The sequence below is a fragment of the Oncorhynchus gorbuscha genome, linkage group LG03 (genome assembly GCF_021184085.1).
Source record: "Oncorhynchus gorbuscha isolate QuinsamMale2020 ecotype Even-year linkage group LG03, OgorEven_v1.0, whole genome shotgun sequence".
NCBI classification, from domain to species: Eukaryota; Metazoa; Chordata; class Actinopteri; order Salmoniformes; family Salmonidae; genus Oncorhynchus; species Oncorhynchus gorbuscha.
Genome location: NC_060175.1, coordinates 76,135,728 through 76,152,467, shown reverse-complemented (window position 1 = coordinate 76,152,467; position 16,740 = coordinate 76,135,728). Strand labels below are relative to the sequence as shown.

At 45.5% G+C, this 16,740-nt stretch overlaps 1 protein-coding gene across 3 annotated transcripts in view; it reads left to right on the top strand.

Moving 5' to 3' along the window:
- The window catches only part of LOC124031925 (brefeldin A-inhibited guanine nucleotide-exchange protein 2-like), a 43,282-nt gene extending 30,676 nt beyond the window's left edge, over nt 1-12,606 (top strand). For 2 of the 3 annotated variants that reach the window (XM_046343737.1, XM_046343739.1), the window contains exons 16-39: nt 541-746; nt 957-1,041; nt 1,150-1,321; nt 1,750-1,901; nt 2,196-2,324; nt 2,515-2,673; nt 2,887-3,034; nt 3,848-3,944; nt 4,079-4,119; nt 4,278-4,447; nt 5,703-5,854; nt 6,035-6,207; nt 6,321-6,481; nt 6,672-6,802; nt 6,915-7,044; nt 7,203-7,338; nt 8,866-9,004; nt 9,303-9,360; nt 9,521-9,638; nt 9,808-9,947; nt 10,107-10,284; nt 10,406-10,544; nt 10,853-10,970; nt 11,979-12,606. In XM_046343737.1, the coding sequence (XP_046199693.1) occupies nt 541-746; nt 957-1,041; nt 1,150-1,321; nt 1,750-1,901; nt 2,196-2,324; nt 2,515-2,673; nt 2,887-3,034; nt 3,848-3,944; nt 4,079-4,119; nt 4,278-4,447; nt 5,703-5,854; nt 6,035-6,207; nt 6,321-6,481; nt 6,672-6,802; nt 6,915-7,044; nt 7,203-7,338; nt 8,866-9,004; nt 9,303-9,360; nt 9,521-9,638; nt 9,808-9,947; nt 10,107-10,284; nt 10,406-10,544; nt 10,853-10,970; nt 11,979-12,143 (3,297 nt within the window). In that variant the 3' untranslated portion in view covers nt 12,144-12,606. The remainder of the gene's footprint in view (nt 1-540; nt 747-956; nt 1,042-1,149; nt 1,322-1,749; nt 1,902-2,195; nt 2,325-2,514; nt 2,674-2,886; nt 3,035-3,847; nt 3,945-4,078; nt 4,120-4,277; nt 4,448-5,702; nt 5,855-6,034; nt 6,208-6,320; nt 6,482-6,671; nt 6,803-6,914; nt 7,045-7,202; nt 7,339-8,865; nt 9,005-9,302; nt 9,361-9,520; nt 9,639-9,807; nt 9,948-10,106; nt 10,285-10,405; nt 10,545-10,852; nt 10,971-11,978) is intronic. The other variant, XM_046343738.1, reaches the window with a different exon arrangement.
- Nucleotides 12,607-16,740: the final 4,134 nt, after the last annotated feature.

The following is a 16,740-nucleotide window of genomic DNA, read 5'->3' as shown; positions in this document are numbered from 1 at the left end:
ATGCCAGGTCTTTGCTGTAGATGCCAGGTCTTTGCTGTAGATGCCAGGTCTTTGCTGTAGATGCCAGGTCTTTGCTGTAGATGCCAGGTCTTTGCTGTAGATGCCAGGTCTTTGCTGTAGATGCCAGGTCTTTGCTGTAGATGCCAGGTCTTTGCTGTAGATGCCAGGTCTTTGCTGTAGATGCCAGGTCTTTGCTGTAGATGCCAGGTCTTTGCTGTAGATGCCAGGTCTTTGCTGTAGATGCCAGGTCTTTGCTGTAGATGCCAGGTCTTTGCTGTAGATGCCAGGTCTTTGCTGTAGATGCCAGGTCTTTGCTGTAGATGCCAGGTCTTTGCTGTAGATGCCAGGTCTTTGCTGTAGATGCCAGGTCTTTGCTGTAGATGCCAGGTCTTCGCTGTAGATGCCAGGTTGTCATTGTAAATTAGAATAGGTTCTACGTTACATGGTTATATTTATATAAAATACATAGCTCAAAGGGTTTGTTAGAGCTTCCTATCTCTGGCACAGCTCTTCACCATTTCTCCTTTCTCTTCTCTCTAGACCCAGGTGGGGGAGTACCTGGGGGAGAATGTGCGTTTCAACAAGGAGGTGATGTACAGCTACGTGGACCAGCTGGACTTCTGTGGCCGGGACTTTGTCTCTGCTCTGAGGGCTTTCCTGGAGGGCTTCCGGCTCCCCGGAGAGGCCCAGAAAATTGACAGGCTCATGGAGAAGTTCGCTGCCCGATATCTGGAGTGTAACCAGGGGTAAGGGAGACATGTCAGTGACTGTTTGCTACCAGCAGGGGGAGGAGTTGAGTTTGCATACATGCTCTGGAAACATGTCATCGAGAACATCCTTAATTATAGATACTACGTGGACGTGTAGCCTCTTTGAATATTCATTATGTAATGCCCAGTGGTTTACTGATGCACCACCTTGTTACCTCAACTGGCCTTAAACTCTTGCCCCTGCAGACAGACTGAGTTTGCCAGTGCAGACACGGCCTACGTCTTGGCCTACTCCATCATCATGCTCACCACCGACCTGCACAGTCCACAGGTCAGAACACCAACCAATCGGTTTATTGAGCCTGTTCATCTATCCATACACCCACGTCCAGTTATTTTGTATTCACTGTTGTTCCCCGCCGTTATTTGACCTGTACAGGTGAAGAACAAAATGACCAAGGAGCAGTACATCAAAATGAACCGTGGTATCAACGACAGTAAGGACCTGCCTGAGGAGTACCTGTCCTCCATATACGATGAGATCGCTGGCAAGAAGATCGCCATGAAGGACCGGAAGGAGCACACGATCACACCCAAGACGAGCAAGCACAGTAAGTCGAGATAACAGGGGTATAACAAGCCAGAGACAGATATATTTAGAGTAGGGACAACTTTTAGAATTGGCAATATTGTTCTCACTCTTAGGCGTTCACTAATGAAGCATTGCTTAAATATTCCCAATGTTATTATCATTGAGCGTGGGAAATGCCCTTTACAAGTTAAGTATTATTCATTTGAGTGGTGAGCCTACATGTCTGCCGTAGAATGTGGTAGTGTCATGTAAATGCATCAGGATTCAGAAACATCAATGTCCTAACACTCTAAATATATGGCTCTGTGACAGATGATCTAAAACTGTATGTATTATGCATCAACTGAACCCCTACATCACCCAGCTTAGTGGGAATTGTAAAGCCTACAAGTTACCGTGAAGAGTGTGTTGGTCATGTGATAATCTAGGCACTCTCTTTCTTTTCAGGTGTAGCCACTGAGAAGCAGCGTCGTCTGCTGTATAACGTGGAGATGGAACAGATGGCCAAGACAGCCAAGGCCCTGATGGAGGCTGTGAGCCACGCCCAGGCTCCCTTCTTCAGCGCCACCCACCTGGAACACGTCCGGCCCATGTTTAAGGTACTGCAGAGCCACCCTCGCAATGACCATGTACTCAGTAGCTCAGTTGGTAGAGCATGGTGCTTGCAACACCCGGATAGTGGGTTCGATTTCCGGGACCACCCATAAGTAAAATGTATGCACGCATGACTGCAAGGTTCTCTGGATAAAAGAGTGGACTAAATGGCATATGCTATTATAGTATCACCTCATTAGGACCACTGCACCACCATCTGCAGTGGCTGGGATGGGTAATGCTTGTGAATGTGTGCAAGAAGGTGGCTGTATGACCAATGCTCTGCGTGTGTGTTGCAGTTGGCGTGGACCCCTCTCTTGGCAGCCTTCAGCGTGGGGCTGCAGGACTGTGATGACCAGGAGGTGGCCTCTCTGTGTCTGGAGGGGATCCGCTGTGCCATCAGGATTACCTGTATCTTCAGTATGCTGGTCAGAGGCCACAGCAAAATAATTCAATGTATCATCCTAACACCTTTACTATCTGTGGACTATGATTCATTTTGTTAAACCACCCCCTCCATCAAACATGGCTCTATGCTCAACATGAAATTGAAACTCCTAGCCTGTTTTGTCTGTTTCTTTGAATGACTCGCCTGTCTGTCTTCGCGGCGCTGTGCAGTTGGAGAGGGATGCGTATGTCCAAGCCTTGGCTCGGTTCACCCTGCTCACAGCCAGTTCCAGCATCACTGAGATGAAGCAGAAGAACATCGACACCATCAAGACCCTTATCACTGTGGCCCACACAGATGGAAACTACCTGGGCAACTCTTGGCACGAGGTAGGTCAGGGCTTCTCCCATGTAGCCAACCTGGCTTTCCCAAGCCTGCCTCTCATCTCCTCTTCTGCGAGTCAGAAATCCAACCCATCTATCAGTCTGTCTCTATGCAAACAAATCCAGTGGAAAGAGAGCATAGCACTTGACTTTGTAGAGACGTCATGAACAGAACATGGAGTCTGACCTCTAACCCTTGGCCTGTGTTTCTCTGTGCAGATCCTGCGGTGTATCAGCCAGCTGGAGTTGGCCCAGCTGATTGGCACAGGGGTGAAGACACGCTACATCTCTGGAGTGGTCCGGGACAGTCAGGCTGGCATCAAGGGTTTCCCAATCGGGGGAGAGGAGTTCATGCCCCTGGGACTGGGTAGGTCACACAGGGCTTTGAAAATCAGGGACAGTTGATGTGTAAATGGTGTGTGTGTGAAGATGTGGTTCTCTAAAGGGTGTCCACCAACTCTGCCCAGAGTGCGTGAAATTTGACTTACTTATCTTATAGAAATACATTTTACCAAGACAAGTATGAATATTAATGTTCTAAATCATTCAGTGGGGTCTTTCTCTAACATATCATTAAAGGAGAACTTTTTAAAGAATTGGAATATCAAATGAAAATTAAGTGTATCTACTAAAATATGAAAATGCTATATTTCGTGTCTCAAAATCGATATCCTTCTTACCTCTATATTGTTTTATATCCTGCGGATTCGAGAATAGAGATGACGAAAGTGAGCCAGCCAGTCAGCCAGTGGCCTTAATTCTTGCACAGATTCCATCCTAGCTGGTGCGATGCAATTTGAGTGATTTTTGACCAATTTATATTCTCTGGCCTCCATTTATTTAGTCACCCTAATTCTGTCCATCCTACAAGGGTTAAAAACTCCAATAACTTTTGAACGGATTATGATGGAGACGTGAGGTTTGGTTTTCTTAGAGGATTATCTACCCAACAATCATTTTACCCATTGGTCAAAGATGCATTTTTGATTGGACACCCTATCTTCTGTAGCTTAGTTGGTTTGAGCATGGAGCTTGCAATGACAGTATAGTGGGTTCGATTCCTGGGACGACCCGTGTGTAAAATATATGCACGCTTGACTGTAAGTCACTTTGGATTAAAGTGTTGGCGAAATGGCATAATATGTTAAATGGTGTGTCTGAAATGGGTTTCCTATTGCAGGGACCCTGGTGGGAGGTCCAGACAGGAGGCAGATGGCTCATATCCAGGAGTCCGTGGGAGAGACCAGCTCTCAGAGCGTGGTGGTGGCTGTAGACAGGTGAGAGATACACGTTCAACGTACATCCATGGCTGCAGACATCTGTTCTTAATCATGTATGTCTATGTGACTGTATCTGGATGGTGCTTTCTGGAAGTACATGTCTTGTAAATCTGGCCTGTATTTGTTTGCAGGATCTTCACTGGTTCCACAAGGCTGGATGGAAATGCAGTTGGTAAGTGGATCTGTATGTTTGGGTGTGTGTGTGTGTGTGTGTGTGTGTGTGTGTGTGTGTGTGTGTGTGTGTGTGTGTGTGTGTGTGTGTGTGTGTGTGTGTGTGTGTGTGTGTGTGTGTGTGTGTATTTCTGATGTTGTCCTGTGTCCTTTTCCTAGTGGACTTTGTGCGGTGGTTGTGTGCTGTCTCCATGGATGAACTGGCCTCTGCTCACCAGCCGAGGATGTTCAGTCTGCAGAAGATAGTAGAGATCTCCTACTACAACATGAACCGCATCCGCCTGCAGTGGTCACGCATCTGGCAGGTCATCGGAGACCACTTCAACAAGGTGAGCTCCTATCTTCAGTAAGGAAGATGTCCTGGAACCAGATTAAGCATATTCCTGGACTAAGAAACACTTTCAATTGAGATTGTCCATTGAGAATTGTTAGTTCAGCAGTCGTCTAAATCCATTAATCTAACCTGATTATGCAGAGACTTAGTCTATCAAGGGCTCCAGACTAACATTTTCCACTGGCTGTAATGGTGCTACTATCTTTTTCAGTTGGTGGCACCAGCCAATGATTTGGTCTGGTCACACCATTTATTTTTTTCTGCAGCGTTACACAACATACATTTTTGTAAATCACCTTATAACGTAATTCACGGTGCTTTGGACTGTGTAATAGACTACTGAGATGGTAGGCTATTCAAAAAATAAGTTGTTTCATCTAACATGTCCAAGCAGGAATGAATGATTCAAGATATTTTGATGTGCAACCTAATCCAGTGACTGTCATGAATTGTGGGTTGACAATAGGCTATTGTTTTATTTTACTGTTAAAATAGGCCTCCAGAATTTCCAGAATGTTGTTGATCAATAGAGATTAATCTTTATGTGCACTAATATCATATTCTAATTCACCACATGAGGAAGTGAAAACTCAAAGCACATTATCTAGATCAGGGACACTAAATATAATACCTACTGCTAGTAGTCATGTATTAGTCCAAGTCCAAATGAATGTCCTAAAAAGCTTTTGCAGTTGTAGCTTGCTACCTTATGCACTCGCATTGGCCCACACGCACTTCGTAACTTAAAGCCAAATCAAAATATCTTGGTTGTAAAATAGTTGCTGTTGAACTCTATTCAAGAGATGACGAATACAAATGATATCCACAGAAAGTTGAGAACAACAGTAGTTACCTCCAAAGCTATGTATTTTCCTGCAGTTGAATTTTGAAAAGTTCTACAATCGGAAGCCTTTTTTCTCTATCCTGGAGCCCACATTGGGGGAGAGGGAGAGAGAGTGGCTCGCTCATCACAGCAGCAGGCCCCAGGGAAACGGGCCCAGGGGCAGGGCAGACACTTTCATTACAGGAATCATGAGGAGAATGCACTATACTGGTTTTCGACACCCCAAAAAATAGGACATTTTGGAACTTGACTGAGGTGACCATGCAATGAATGTTCAGCTCACACTGATGTGACAAGTACGTTTTTACTTTCACAGCCAAGTCAAAATGGTTGCAAAAACAAAAAGTATTGTGCCCTGCTATGTACCGACTGTGGATCTATGTCTATGTGTCTGCTCCTCCACCAGGTGGGCTGCAACCCCAATGAGGACGTGGCCATCTTTGCCGTGGACTCTCTGAGGCAGCTGTCCATGAAGTTCCTGGAGAAAGGAGAGCTGGCTAACTTCCGCTTCCAGAAGGACTTCCTGCGGCCATTTGAACACATCGTGAAGAAGAACAGGTAAAGAGAGACTGGACCAGGGGAAAGAGGGGGAAGGGAGATAGTAGAAGGAGGAGAGGCAGAGGTGGAACAATCTAGGGGATATGATGTGGAAAAACCCTGCCAGCACAGAACCAAATCCAGCCTACACACTCGCCACAAATGCTTGACTCTTTATCCCACTCTTTCTTTCCTCCACAGATCTCCCACTATCAGGGACATGGTGATCCGCTGTGTGGCCCAGATGGTCAACTCCCAGGCAGCCAACATCCGCTCCGGCTGGAAGAATATCTTCTCTGTGTTCCACCAGGCCGCCTCGGATCACGACGAAAACATTGTGGAGCTGGCCTTCCAGACTACTGGCCACATAGTCAGTGAGTACCGACACGTTAGGACTGGGGCTCAACCATCGTGTTGTCTCAAAGGGCATGGCCAGCTCGGTAGAGAAATGGACTGCTGTGTAGTAATTCTCCTTTCTCTTCTCCAGTGATCACGTTTCAGCAGCACTTTGCAGCAGCCATAGACTCCTTCCAGGATGCAGTGAAGTGTCTGTCTGAGTTTGTGTGCAACGCTGCCTTCCCTGACACCAGTATGGAGGCCATCCGGCTCATACGCCACTGTGCTAAATATGTGGCTGATCGGCCGCAGGTAGGCATCCCACAGAATTCCAAAGCACATCCCAAACCTAGATCACAAAGTACTAAAGTGCTTTCTAATCAAGCCTGCAACCGAACAGCATTTTGGAGTGGATTCTTTATTTGCATCATGGTTAAGTACATGATGGTGCCAGTCCATCATGATAATGTTCCTCTAATGGGTCTTCCCTGTCTGTCCCCAGGCTCTGCGGGAGTACACCAGTGATGACATGAACGTGGCCCCAGGGGACCGGGTGTGGGTGAGAGGCTGGTTCCCCATCCTCTTTGAGCTGTCCTGCATCATCAACCGCTGCAAGCTGGACATCAGGACGAGGTAAGGAATCTGACCCGTAGCTCACCCTACATGTGTAGAGGCACCACAAATGTAATGCTTTGAGCCCAATAGGTATTCATGTACGCTTGACGTGTGTGTCTTTCTGTCACAGGGGTCTGACTGTGATGTTTGAGATTATGAAGAGCTATGGACACACATTTGAAAAGCACTGGTGGCATGACCTTTTCCGCATCGTCTTCCGCATCTTTGACAATATGAAGCTCCCTGAGCAACAGACGGAGGTGAGGGGCTGTAGGGATTGTCATTGGTTCCACTGTATGACTGTCTTGAGTAGGCATTTCTGTCATTAACACTGGCTTTTGCACCAGTCACTCACTCAACCTCGTGATTTGTTGTGTTGCTCGTCTGTGTGTATTTTGTGTCTTGTGATTTATCGTAGAAGCACGAGTGGATGACCACGACCTGTAACCACGCCCTGTACGCCATCTGTGACGTCTTCACCCAGTTCTATGAGCCTCTCAGTGAGGTCCTGCTGGCTGACATCTTCACTCAGCTGCAGTGGTGTGTCAGACAAGGTGGGTCCTATACTCCCCACAGAGAGAGGGGGGAAAATACAGCAGCTGACTCACACAGACACACACACCAGAGAGAGGGGGGAAAAGAGAGCAGCTGACTCACACAGACACACACACCAGAGAGAGGGGGGAAAAGAGAGCAGCTGACTCACACAAACACACACACCAGAGAGAGGGGGGAAAATAGAGCAGCTGACTCATACAGACACACACACCAGAGAGAGGGGGGAAAATACAGCAGCTGACTCACACAGACACACACCAGAGAGAGGGGGGAAAAGAGAGCAGCTGACTCACACACACACACACACACACCAGAGAGAGGGGGGAAAAGAGAGCAGCTGACTCACACAGACACACACACCAGAGAGAGGGGGAAAAGAGAGCAGCTGACTCACACACACATACACACCAGAGAGAGGGGGGAAAGAGAGCAGCTGACTCACACACACATACACACCAGAGAGAGGGGAGAAACAGCAGCTGACTCATACAGTCACACTAGACAGAGGGGGAAAAGAGAGCAGCTGACTCATGCAGTCACACCAGAGAGGGGGGGAAAAGAGAGCAGCTGACTCATGCAGTCGCACCAGAGAGAGGGGGGAAAAGAGAGCAGCTGACTCATACAGTCACACCAGAGAGAGGGGGAAAAAGAGAGCAGCTGACTCATGCAGTCGCACCAGAGAGAGGGGGAAAAGAGAGCAGCTGACTCATACAGTCACACCAGAGAGAGGGGGAAAAGAGAGCAGCTGACTCATGCAGTCATACCAGAGAGGGGGAAGAGAGCAGCTGACTCATACAGTCACCAGAGAGAGGGGGAAAAGAGAGCAGCTGACTCATGCAGTCGCACCAGAGAGAGGGGGAAAAGAGAGCAGCTGACTCATACAGTCACACCAGAGAGAGGGGGAAAAGAGAGCAGCTGACTCATGCAGTCGCACCAGAGAGAGGGGGAAAAGAGAGCAGCTGACTCATACAGTCACACCAGAGAGAGGGGGAAAAGAGAGCAGCTGACTCATGCAGTCGCACCAGAGAGAGGGGGAAAAGAGAGCAGCTGACTCATACAGTCGCACCAGAGAGAGGGGGAAAAGAGAGCAGCTGACTCATGCAGTCGCACCAGAGAGAGGGGGAAAAGAGAGCAGCTGACTCATGCAGTCGCACCAGAGAGAGGGGGAAAAGAGAGCAGCTGACTCATACAGTCACACCAGAGAGAGGGGGAAAAGAGAGCAGCTGACTCATGCAGTCGCACCAGAGAGAGGGGGAAAAGAGAGCAGCTGACTCATGCAGTCATACCAGAGAGGGGGGGAAAAGAGAGCAGCTGACTCATACAGTCATACCAGAGAGGGGGGGGGGGGAGAGCAGCTGACTCACACACACATACACACCAGAGAGAGGGGAGAAACAGCAGCTGACTCACACACACACTTAACTAATTCAATTCAAGCTGTATTCACTGTAATATTCTTTGAAACATTTACCAGGAGTTTGACGTAATGGTGAATGACACCACTATTCTCTCCACTACCCCAGATAATGAGCAGTTGGCCCGGTCAGGGACTAACTGCCTAGAGAACCTGGTCATCCTGAATGGGGAGAAGTTTAGCCCAGAAGTGTGGAACGTCACCTGCTCCTGTATGCTGGACATCTTCCAGACCACCAGCCCACATGCGTGAGTTCTGCTGCCGGCCTGTTTTCACTTTTGCAACCCATCACCATAAACAGGCATCCAACAGTAATTCTCAATGTGTTTTTAAATATTTATTTGCACACATAAACAGAAAACGCACTGTTATAGTAAGAAATGCTGATCTTGTATTTGCGTTGCATTGCAAGAACAAGTCTGATGTCAGATGTAGTCATGAGCAGATCTTTCAGCAGGCCATGGTAAGTCATCGACACAGGAAACCCTTCCTCCAATAGACCACATGACTGATGATGTGTACATTCTTTTTTTCTCCTCTCTACAGCCTGTTGACATGGCGACCAGCTGGTCAGGAAGAGGAGGCTGGTGATGGGAAACATATGGTGGGCAAACAATATTTATGAAGCTTCAGACAGTCAAATTAAAGCTTTTGAGCCTGACTATAGACATACATGAGTATATGGCAGTGATTTGACTTTTGAAAATAAATATCTTGCCGTTTGTTCGTGTCATGAGTTGTTTTCTCTCACAAACATACTACAGGATGTAGATTTTGACACCCAATCCCAGAGCAGCTATGACCGAGCCCTGTCAGAGAGAGGAGGTCAGAGCCAAATGTCCACTGCCAGCGATGAGACCTGGAAGGGTAAACCCCATGCCAGTATGCAACGAATTACAGAAACCTTTTGACCCTCTCACCTCAATTCACATTTCTATCTTTATACGTACCTCATCCTCCTTGTCGTGTTCCACTTTTCCACATTTGACCTCAGTCTCTCGTGGGTTCCTATCTGTCTTCCTGATGCCGGTGTGCTCTGTGTCTGTGGCAGGAGTGTCAGACCAGAAGCTGTTTGCTGGACTGCTCATCAAGTGTGTGGTGCAGCTGGAGCTGATCCAGACCATTGACAACATTGTCTTCTACCCGGCAACCAGCAAGAAGGAAGATGCCGAAAATATGGCTGCTGCACAGGTTTGTCATAATGGAGCTAAACTACAATGGCTCGAAACTGAAGTCTTGACCCTTATTCACATTTAATCAGGGCATTTATGCATCAACTTAGTAGGGTGTTTTGGGTGTACTGTATGTTGTTGGAGGATTGACCAAGACTCTGTGCTATGTCTCTCCCAGAGGGATACTCTGGAGGAGGCTGCAGAGGAAGGGGACCCTGGGCAGGGGGAGCAAGGCATGTACAGACACCTCTCCTCCCAGCACCTTTTCAAGCTGCTGGACTGCCTGCTGGAGTCACACACCTTCGCCAGAGATTTCAACTCTAACAACGAGCAGAGGACTGCACTCTGGAGAGCAGGTGCGTTCAACTGTCTGTGTGTCTGGTGTGTTCAGATCTGTCATGTGAGATACAGGATTCTCTTGACATCTCTGTGGTATGTCCATCTACGTTCATATGTCTGTTTGGCTGTCTGTCTCAGGATTTAAGGGGAAGTCGAAGCCCAATCTGCTAAAGCAGGAGACCAGTAGCCTGGCCTGTAGCCTGCGTATTCTGTTCCGTATGTACTGTGACCGGCAGCTCCAGGACTCCTGGCCTGACATCCAGACACGACTGCTGCTGTGAGTGTCCTGGAGAGGGAAAGACAGGGGGAGGGATCATGTTGTGAAAGCTCTTTACAATTGTAAAGCGACTTTGGGTCCTTGAGAAGTGCTATATAAAGTCCATGTATTATTATTGTTAAATACGTAAAAGTTACTTGTGCTACTTGAACAAGACTAGCTTGAATGTAAATGTGATTACATCATGTCATCCTTAGTCTTCCTGATTGGCCCATCTGTAATAGGTTCTTCATCAATGGTTTGTGGGAGTGTTCCCCCTCTGGCAGTGAGATATGTGGTAATGTTGGTCCTGTGTGTCCTGTCCTCAGCGTGTGCAGCGAGGCCCTGGCCTACTTTATCAGCCTCACCTCTGAGAGCCACAGAGAGGCCTGGACAAGCCTGCTCCTCCTGCTGCTCACCAGGACTCTTCGACTGACCGACATCAAGGCACACACTCATTTATTCACAAGTTACACACACTACATACACATGGACTAAAATATTTGCCCCACAAGATTGATCTGTTTTTTAAAATGGTAATATTACCCTATGAAGACTTTGAGGGACTGTCTGCAAGCACCATTTCAACTATCTACCCCAAGTCCGTAAAAGCGATGAAAAGAAGACTGTACATTTCCCCTGATGTCCAAATGGAGTAACCTAATAGTGGAAATGGTTTGATTATTGAGCTATAGGACAGCCCTTCATTGGCCTCCTTTCCCCTTAAGCAATGAATTTGACTTCCATAGAGGAAGTAGACAGATTATTTGACAGTTTGTCTGTGTAATGACCGGGGTATGTAAAAGAGGACATCAGATGTGCGCAGGCAGACCAGGGACTGCCCCCGGGGCCTTGGGATACCTCGGCTACATTAAGGATCTCTGAATTAGACTCTCGGGTTCAGTGCAGATTTCCTGTATAGGGTGTCCAATCAGTTAACCTTAGCATTGTTCTTACTTCTTGAATTATATTCAAGTTGATTTGGGACCGCAAGTAGCCTTGCAGTTAAGAGCGTTGGACCAGTAACCGAAAGGTTGCTGGTTCGTATCCCCAAGACGACTAGGTGAAACATCTCTGTGCCTTTGAGCAAGGCACTTAACCCTAATTTCTCCTGTAAGTGCTCTGGATAAGAGTGACTGCTAAATTACTCAAATTTAAATTTGAGTAACAAAAGGAAGGACACTAGCTTAAGTACCAACAAGTTTCTGTGCGCATATCAATCGGATACGAACAGGAAGAATACAGCTTTAGGGGTCATTCTGACTTTGATTAACAAATGTTTCCCCTTTGCAAATCCCACCTACAGGTGTTTTACCTAGTCGTATTTAAACAAACAATGTTGACGTTCAACTTTGGCCATATTTCAAACAATTCACTCTTTGACATCACACTCCACTCGAAGCTTAATTAGTATATATCTGTTCGACGCTAAATGTTATTTTCCCCCCTCTTCAGTTCAAGCCTCATGCCTCCTGTTACTACCCGCACCTGTGTGAGATGATGCAGTTTGACCTGATCCCAGAGCTCCGCGCCGTCCTACGCCATTTCTTCCTCCGCATCGGCTCCGTCTTCCACATCGCTGCTCCTGAGATGGGCCAGCCACAGCCCCCGGCACCCTAGGAGGGTCTGGAGATGGAACGGGGAGGCTGGTGGGACTCTGAGGTGTATGGGAGCTCCCCTATCAGACGTAGGGGAGTGTGTAGTGATGCAAGCAAAGATTGTAACCCTCAGGGGCAGATGCTTTGAAAGTCATCAGTTCCTGTTCATCTCCTGCAAAGGAAAGGCTTGAAGTGTTGGTGATAAGTTCCGGTGCCCTACTGACTCCCCCTAGAAGTTCTAGAGCCCCTGCTGGGAGAAAAGCACTGTGACGGGACAGAGCTCTCTACAAACTGTTTCTCAACACTCTGACGTTAAATGTCAAATGTAATGGAAAATGAACTACAATTATTTATTGATGCTATTTTATATATATATATATACATACATACATACATACATACATACATACATACATACATACATACATACATACATACATACATACATACATACATACATACATACATACATACATACATACATACATACACACACACACACACACACACACACACACACACACACACACACACACACACACACAGTGCATTCAGATAGTCTTTAGACCCCTTGACTTTTTCCACATTTTATGTTACATCGTTATTCTAAAATGGATTAAATCGTTTTTCCCCCTCATCCATTGACACACAATAGTACCCCATAATGACAGCAAAAAGGTTTTTAGAAATTTTTGCAAATGTATTAAAAATATTTCTTTAAACAATAACATTTACATAAGTATTCAGACCCTTTACTCAGTACTTTGTTGAGTCTTTGGTATGAAGCTACAAGCGTGGCATACCTGTATTTGGAGAGTTTCTCCCATTTTTCTCTGCAGATCCTCTCAAACTCAGTCCGGTTGGATGAGGAGCGTTGCTGCACAGCTATTTTCAGTTCTCTCCAGAGATGTCGGCTTGGGTTCAAGTCCGGGCTGTGGCTAGGCCACTCAAGGACATTCAGAGACTTGTCCCGAAGCCATGCCTGTGTTGTCTTGGCTGTGTGCTAAGTGTTGTTGTCCGGTTGGAAGGGGGAAATTTGCCCAAGTCTGAGGTCCTGAGCACTCTGGAGCAGGTTTTCATCAAGGATCTCTCTGGACTTTGCTCTGTTCATCTTTCCCTCGAGCCTGACTAGTCTCCCAGGCCCTGCCTCTGAAAAACATTTCCACAGCAAGATGCTGCCACCACCATGCTTAGGGATGGTACCAGGTTTCCTCCAGACGTGACAATTGTCATTCAGGCCAAAGAGTTAAATCTGGGTTTCATCAGACCAGATAATCTTGTTTCTCGTGGTGTGAGAGTCTTTAGGTGCCTTTTGGCAAACTCTAAACGGGCTGTCATGTGCCTTTTACTGAGAAATCGCTTCCGTCTGACCACTACCATAAAGGCCTGATTGGTGGACTGCTACAGAGATGGTTATCCTTCTGGAAGGTTCTCTCATCTCCACAGAAGAACTCTGGAGCTCTGTCAGAGTGACCATCGGGTTCTTGGTCACCTCCCTGACGAAGCCCCTTCTCCCCAGATTGCTCAGGCCGGCCAGCTCTAGAAAGAGTCTTGGTGGTTCCAAACTTATTTCATTTAAGAATGGAGGCCACTGTGTTCTTGGGGACCTTCAATGCTGCAGAAATGTTTTTGTACCCTTCCCCAGATCTGTGTCTCGACACAATCCAGTCTCGGAGCTTTACGGACAATTCCTTCGACCTCATGGCTTGGTTTTTGCTGACATGCACTGTCAACTTTGGGACTTTATATAGACAGGTGTGTGCCTTTCTGAATCATGTCCAATCAATTGAATTTACCACAGGTGGACTCTCAAGTCGTAGAAACTTCTCAAGGATGATCAATGGAAACAGGATGCACCTGAGCTCAATTTTTATTTTATTTTTATAAATGCAAAAATGCCTTAACCTGTTTTCACTTTGTCATTATGGGGTATTGTGTGTAGATTGATATGGAACAAAAAAAAATCAATTTTAGAATAAGGCTGTAATGTAACAAAATGTTGAAAAAGTCAAGGGGTCTGAATACTTTCTGAAGGCACTGTGTGTGTGTGTGTGTGTGTGTATGTATGTATGTATGTATGTATGTATGTATGTATGTATGTATGTATGTATGTATGTATGTATGTATGTATGTATGTATGTATGTATGTATGTATGTATGTATGTATGTATGTATGTATGTATGTATGTATGTATGTATGTATGTATGTATGTATATATATATATCTCCTGTACCTGATTTTGTTTGTCCCATTTGTTGATTTGATTACTTTCTGTTTATAAGACTGAACAAACATGCATATTCAAATGCTAAAGCAAAAAAGAATAATTACTGAATATGCTGAAAAGTCCACTGGCAGAGAGGCTCATTGGAAACCTGTGTCAATAAGCAAATGATAATACAGTAAAGTATCCTCAGTGTCTCCCATTGTGATGCGCTTGTTGATCTGATCCAAAAATATTGTAACTGATAGGCCTGATACCAAGGCTCATCCCTATTACTGTCCCTTTTCGTTATGTAAAATGTCTTTATTTGATGTTATTGGTGGTTGGTTTTTGGCCTCCTGTGTTATTTGTATTGTAGTACAACCTGTATTGAGTGTCCCACTCTGAGATGGGCATTGATGGGAATGGCTTGCTGTGTTCGGGGCTCCACGGGTTCCAGAGTGAGTCCTAATGGATAAGCCCTATGGCTGCACTTGTTCCCCTGCCACCATTCCCCATTAATCACATTGTGTGAATCACTATGGCCCGTTTTAACATTCCCTATTTCACTCATTTGTTATTTTTTAAATAATTTTATAGTGATTATTACATGCCAGTTTACTTGAGGGGCTTGTTGAAAGGGGCTTGTTGAGGGGCTTGTTATTTTTCAAATGTCCTATGTTTTCTCCCCAAACTGAGTCTTGGAGGGTTCCAATGTTCTGAGTGCAAAGATTAATTAATTGCTATTTTCTAGAATGAATCTATTGTCCTGTAAAGGTCTTCAAGGCAATGCCCATGATATATAACAAGGATGAGATTTTATTATCCCATTAAACTGTTCTATTTTTCTATTTCCCTGTTCTGTTTTACACCTATTGAGTCTGTGTGAACAGAGCCCTCTCATGTATTAACTTGCCAGTACTTTATCAGCCTGTCAGTGAAAATACACCAGACAGGAGAAAGAATGAAGCAAAACCAAACATTACTCCTAAACATGTTGGTGTATAGCTATCCACTTTACCATTTGTAGTTTAATACTGTCTACACTTTTTTTTTAAAGCAAGGATGTATGTAATTATTTGAAGTGCATTTAAATATTTTTAAGAAGCATTCCTCCCCCTTCCAACTATAGAATTCTACTTTCCCCCTAAAGAATGGGGATCTATATATAAATATACAGTATATGGGAGAAATACAAACTGTAAAATAATTATACATATTGTGATGTAATCTTCCAAGCATTTGGTTAAGTATTCAATAAACCTTGAATTCAGATCTATAGCAGCACTTTTGACTTGGGTTGCTTGTTTCAGTGGATGGAAAGTGTGAAATAATCTCAACTGTTGTAGGTTAGTGTAGCGATTTTTCTGGCTTTTTGACAATGCGTTTCTAAAGATGACCACCAGTGTGGCGCTGTAAACCCCCCCCCCCCCCCCCCCCCAAACGTCCGAATGTGTCGAATGCAATTTGGGTGTAACAAAGGTTACCATGGAAATGTGTAACATCCTTTGTTTGGGGTGTAGCCACAGAAAAATGAACTAAATCTATGCTATAGCTAAATCTGTATGTTTCATTTACTTATGTAAAGACTCAAACATTTTTTTAAATTAAGAGATGTGCATTCATTTGCATCATGTAAACCCCCGGTATGTTAGGAATCGGTGAGTTGTCTTTTGATTATGAAAATGTGAGGTCGAAGAGGATTGACCCTCTTTTGGCAGGGTGCTAGCTAACTGTTAACGTTAGCTAGCTAACGTTAACTTCCTAAACTCCCTACATCTCTATAGCTCGCCAGCTGGCTAGTTTATTCCACACAGGCAGCTTTTCGTGGAGTTCGATGAAGTAGGAATCATTTCATGACTGTGGCCGGAACGGCTATCTAGTAATGTCAGCTTTAGCCAGCTAACCTAGCCCAATACTTTTTACAGTAATGTTAGTTAACAAAAAATTGATAGCAAGCTTGCCAGAACAGCAGATCCGATCTGCTTGCTTACAGCAGCACTAGAGTCAGACAGTCTTCCTCTGAATGACAAAACGGTCTTAATCTAGTACAATCTTCTCAGGGTAACAGTTGGGATAATTTGGAGTACAGCACATTTTTCATCCCTGGATTGAGGTACGTTTTCCAAGCCATATCTCATGCCAGTTTGGTGATGTCTGTCTTGGCCGTGCAGCATTTACAGTGATATAGCATCTGCACAAGTCAGGGCATTCATACTTCTTGCGCTTCACAGAAGAGATGTTGTGAAAGAAGTTAAGTGAGTTTGTGTTTATACAAAACCTCCTGCCCCCATCAATCAATCATGACATTGCAGAGCTATACTGGAACCCTCCACATTGTTACAGAATTTGGGTGATGCAGTATGGTGCTCAATTTTGCCTCTGCATGCCTCAGGAGGCTCTGCAAGTGCTTTC